At 34.1% G+C, this 3,521-nt stretch overlaps 1 protein-coding gene across 6 annotated transcripts in view; it reads right to left on the reverse strand.

Annotated features, from left to right (window-relative positions):
- The window catches only part of LOC102018715, a 395,385-nt gene that overhangs the window by 184,658 nt on the left and 207,206 nt on the right, over nucleotides 1–3,521 (reverse strand). For all 6 annotated transcript variants that reach the window (XM_005400878.2, XM_005400880.2, XM_013522869.1 and 3 more), the window contains one exon: nucleotides 1,786–1,984. In XM_005400878.2, the coding sequence (XP_005400935.1) occupies nucleotides 1,786–1,984 (199 nt within the window). The remainder of the gene's footprint in view (nucleotides 1–1,785; nucleotides 1,985–3,521) is intronic.

Consider the following 3,521-nt stretch of genomic DNA (forward strand, 5'->3'; position numbering starts at 1 on the left):
GGAATAAGGATAGGAAAGGAAGAAGTTAGATTATCATTATTTGCAGATGACATGACACCTTACAAAGAAGACCCCAAAGACTCCACCAAAAAAATTCTAGATTTAATAACAAAAATGTGCAATAGATACTGTGAAATGGGAAGATGTTGTTTAAAAGGAAAATGGAATGAGGATGGGGAGAAGCGGAAAGGAAGGAAGGGAAAAGAGAAAAAAATGCAAGTTAGTTATATTAGTAGGGTCTCTTAGTTCATAGAAAGGAAGAGTTTTCACTAATATCAATTGGAGAATTTTTTTATGCCCATATCTTGTACTCTGAGTAACTACTTTAAAGATAATAATATGCAATATGTTAGCTATTGTTAATTTCTTATCATTTGCTTTGAAACCATGTTTTATCTGTTTTTCCATAAAATAAAAAAAGAGACTGTTGCATGTGGCCATGTGAAGGTAGATGAATGGAAAATGTTGTATGAAGTATACAACAAAAGAATGAAAGGAATGTTGTAACCAATTTGTTATGGCAATAAATAAGTCCAAGAGAAACCCAAGTTTATGGCTTGGAAAACGTTAGTAGTAGACATTAATATAGATACTACAGGAGAGGGAGTGCTTTAGAAGAAGACAATAAGTTCTTTTAAGGGTATGTAGAGCGTAGTTCAGTTCCTGATGTTTCAGGTGCCAAATTTAATACCTGAGTCTGGAGCTAATGAGCTAGATATGAAATGTGGTTTTAGATTAGATTATTTTAGCCATGGCTAAAGTAGTTCAAGTAGGTGATATGCTATTCAAACTAGCATAGTCCTTAAATCTGACAGACAAGTGTTTGAATTCTAGCTATCATTAACCAGCTATTTTCAGCAAATAGTTTAACTTCTCAAGGCTTCAATTTTTTACTTATAAAATAAATATAGCAGCAACCTCATAGAATTACTCATAGATTAAATATAGAGAGTTTACTTTTCCCAGAGTTTTATATGGATTAACATATATCATCATCAGAAACACATGAACATATTACATATTAATGTAATGTGTGTATCTTAACAGGTGCATAAATTTATAGCCTGAGACAAGCAGATAGATTTCCTCAACCAGTGTCACTATGTTCTCAGACAAATGTGTTCAGGGTGCCTACCTGCCAGTCCATTCTAGAAGGTTCCTCCCACAGGAGCAAGGTATTACAATGGGTGCTCCTGTTCTATTTTTTCTCTTTATAGTTGGTTTCCCAGGCTTTAGCCCTCAAGGTGAGGACATTCTGTGTTCTCTCTGTTTGCCAAAATCTGCCCAATCAAGTTCTACCACATTAGCCCAGCCAGCATAAGTCTTTCTGGCTTCTTTTGAAAGGCAGTATTGCTATTTACAAATGTTACTCAGGTAGATATGGGGGGGGGGGGTCATAGCTCTTTTTAAATGACACATGTATGCTATGCAAGAATATCCAGCAATATGGGAAGTGGGAAAAAAAGTTGCTCTAAACAGAGACTACATAGCAAAGAAGACAAAAACTTTAGTAGTAAGGAAAGACTGTCCTAGTTTAAGGGTAAGTGGTTCCAGACTATTCAGCTAAGGGTAAGATAATTCTTCTCTTCAGACCATCCAACTTGGCAAAACCTAGACCTATTATCAAAGTGGATTATTCATAATGTTCTCAATAAAAAAATATGTAGATGGAACTCTACTTAGAAAATTTATGGGTTTACTAACCAGGCAACTACTCAAAATTCCATTTAATTAAATCTGCATATTAAACTTTGAACACATTATAATATCTAATGCTCGCCTTACCTTTGTCATTATTCTTTGAAGTCTTTTGCGTTCAAGCCACCCCCTGACTCGCGCTTGCACAATAGTAATCATTCGAACTATCTTTTTGGTAATTATTAATTTGTTTCTTTTTTGGAACACTTGGAAGATTTCTATGTGCGGTCCAATTCTTTTAACTTTACTGCCCAATTTATCAATTTTATTTATAGAAACTTTCTTCCTAAAATAAAACATAAAAACTTCTTAGAGGTAACAAGAAAAAGAAATACTTCTACAGTCTTAAATGCTTTCAAAGATAACAATATTGACATAAGGAATGTATTTTAATTTTTACATAGAATTTAATATCTGATATCGCTTAAACATATCAACAAGGTTCTTAAAGAAAGTTGCATAATCTAGAATCAATATACCATCATATATAAATTTAACTTTCTGCGGAAAGGAACTTGGAAAAAAAATGAATTTGTCTGAGTTTGTTCACAACTATTCAAAAGAGAATATTTTCATATTGCAGGGTAGATTAGTCCAGAAATTTTTCTTGTCTCTGAAGCCATTTTAAATTAAAAACTACTTTATGATTATTAAATTATGATCCAAATCCTCTCAGTTGAGAAAGACTGCAGTACGGTCGTTAGAGTCATGGGCTAGTGGACTGGCAGCAGATAAGGATCATGCTGGAAGCTAGAATCAGCCTGCAAGGCTGCCGCAGATGAACTCCAAAGGATGATAAGGAAACGATATAAGATATAAGGAAATGTAAGGAAACTGTAGACATACACACTAACAGTAACCTCGGTCACTCTGTGTCTATTGTTCTCCCTTTGTGTATTTGATTTAGTTTTTTATACGGTGGCCAGTTTTTCAAAGTCTCCCAAAGTCCGTAGTCTAATTATCTTCCACTTCTTAGCATATACAAATGTTTTTTGTTTCTATCACTCCCAGGCAGAGCTGCAGTCCCACTGAGGTGTTAGTAAATTCATCCACTAGAGCTGGGTGGCAGTTCAAAAGTGCACTGCACATTGATCTCTGAATTCTAGGGCAAATATTTTCAATGCTCAGAGTAAACTTCTGCTTGAAACTACTCTGGTTTTTCTTTCCTCCTGGTCTCTTTGATTTGTGCATCAAGCAGGTTCTTGAACATTTGTTTTGCTTTATACATGGCTATTATTTTTCTTCCCTGAGTAACAAATATTGAGAGTCTTATTTTGATTATTTGACCTAGCCATTAAGTCTTTGTTGGGCAGTACACAGCTGGGAACCTCATTTCTGTCTTCTTTTCATTTATCTTTAAGTATTTTGTCTTAAAGCTTATGGTATCTTCTGATATGCCCTATATTAACTATCAGTTGAACAGCACTGTAATATCAACCTTAACACCAATATCAGTCCCATTGAGACAATTTTGTAGAAAAATGAAATAAGATATAGATCAGTCTCAGATCAAAACAATTTCACAAGAAATATTCACTGAAGATCCTTTTGACTACATGATCTTCTTAATCCCAAGTAACCTCAACTGACTAAGATTTGCTGAGACAAAGATAAATTGTACTCTGTATTTACTCTTGATCTATAACTAAAGATGTGTAACTGAGGCTGCTAGTTCTACTTGTGTCTGTGTGTATAAATAAAGAACAATATTTTCCCCTTCTCTCAAAAGGAAAGGAGCTAATCTTGTAAATGATTTTGGAACTGTAGTTCTTTTTTTATTTTAAAGAGAGTAGTAAATGAGAAACAAACAAAAAATAGAACAG

The sequence above is a fragment of the Chinchilla lanigera genome, unplaced genomic scaffold (genome assembly GCF_000276665.1).
Source record: "Chinchilla lanigera isolate Chin_1 unplaced genomic scaffold, ChiLan1.0 scaffold00070, whole genome shotgun sequence".
Classification (NCBI taxonomy): Eukaryota; Metazoa; Chordata; class Mammalia; order Rodentia; family Chinchillidae; genus Chinchilla; species Chinchilla lanigera.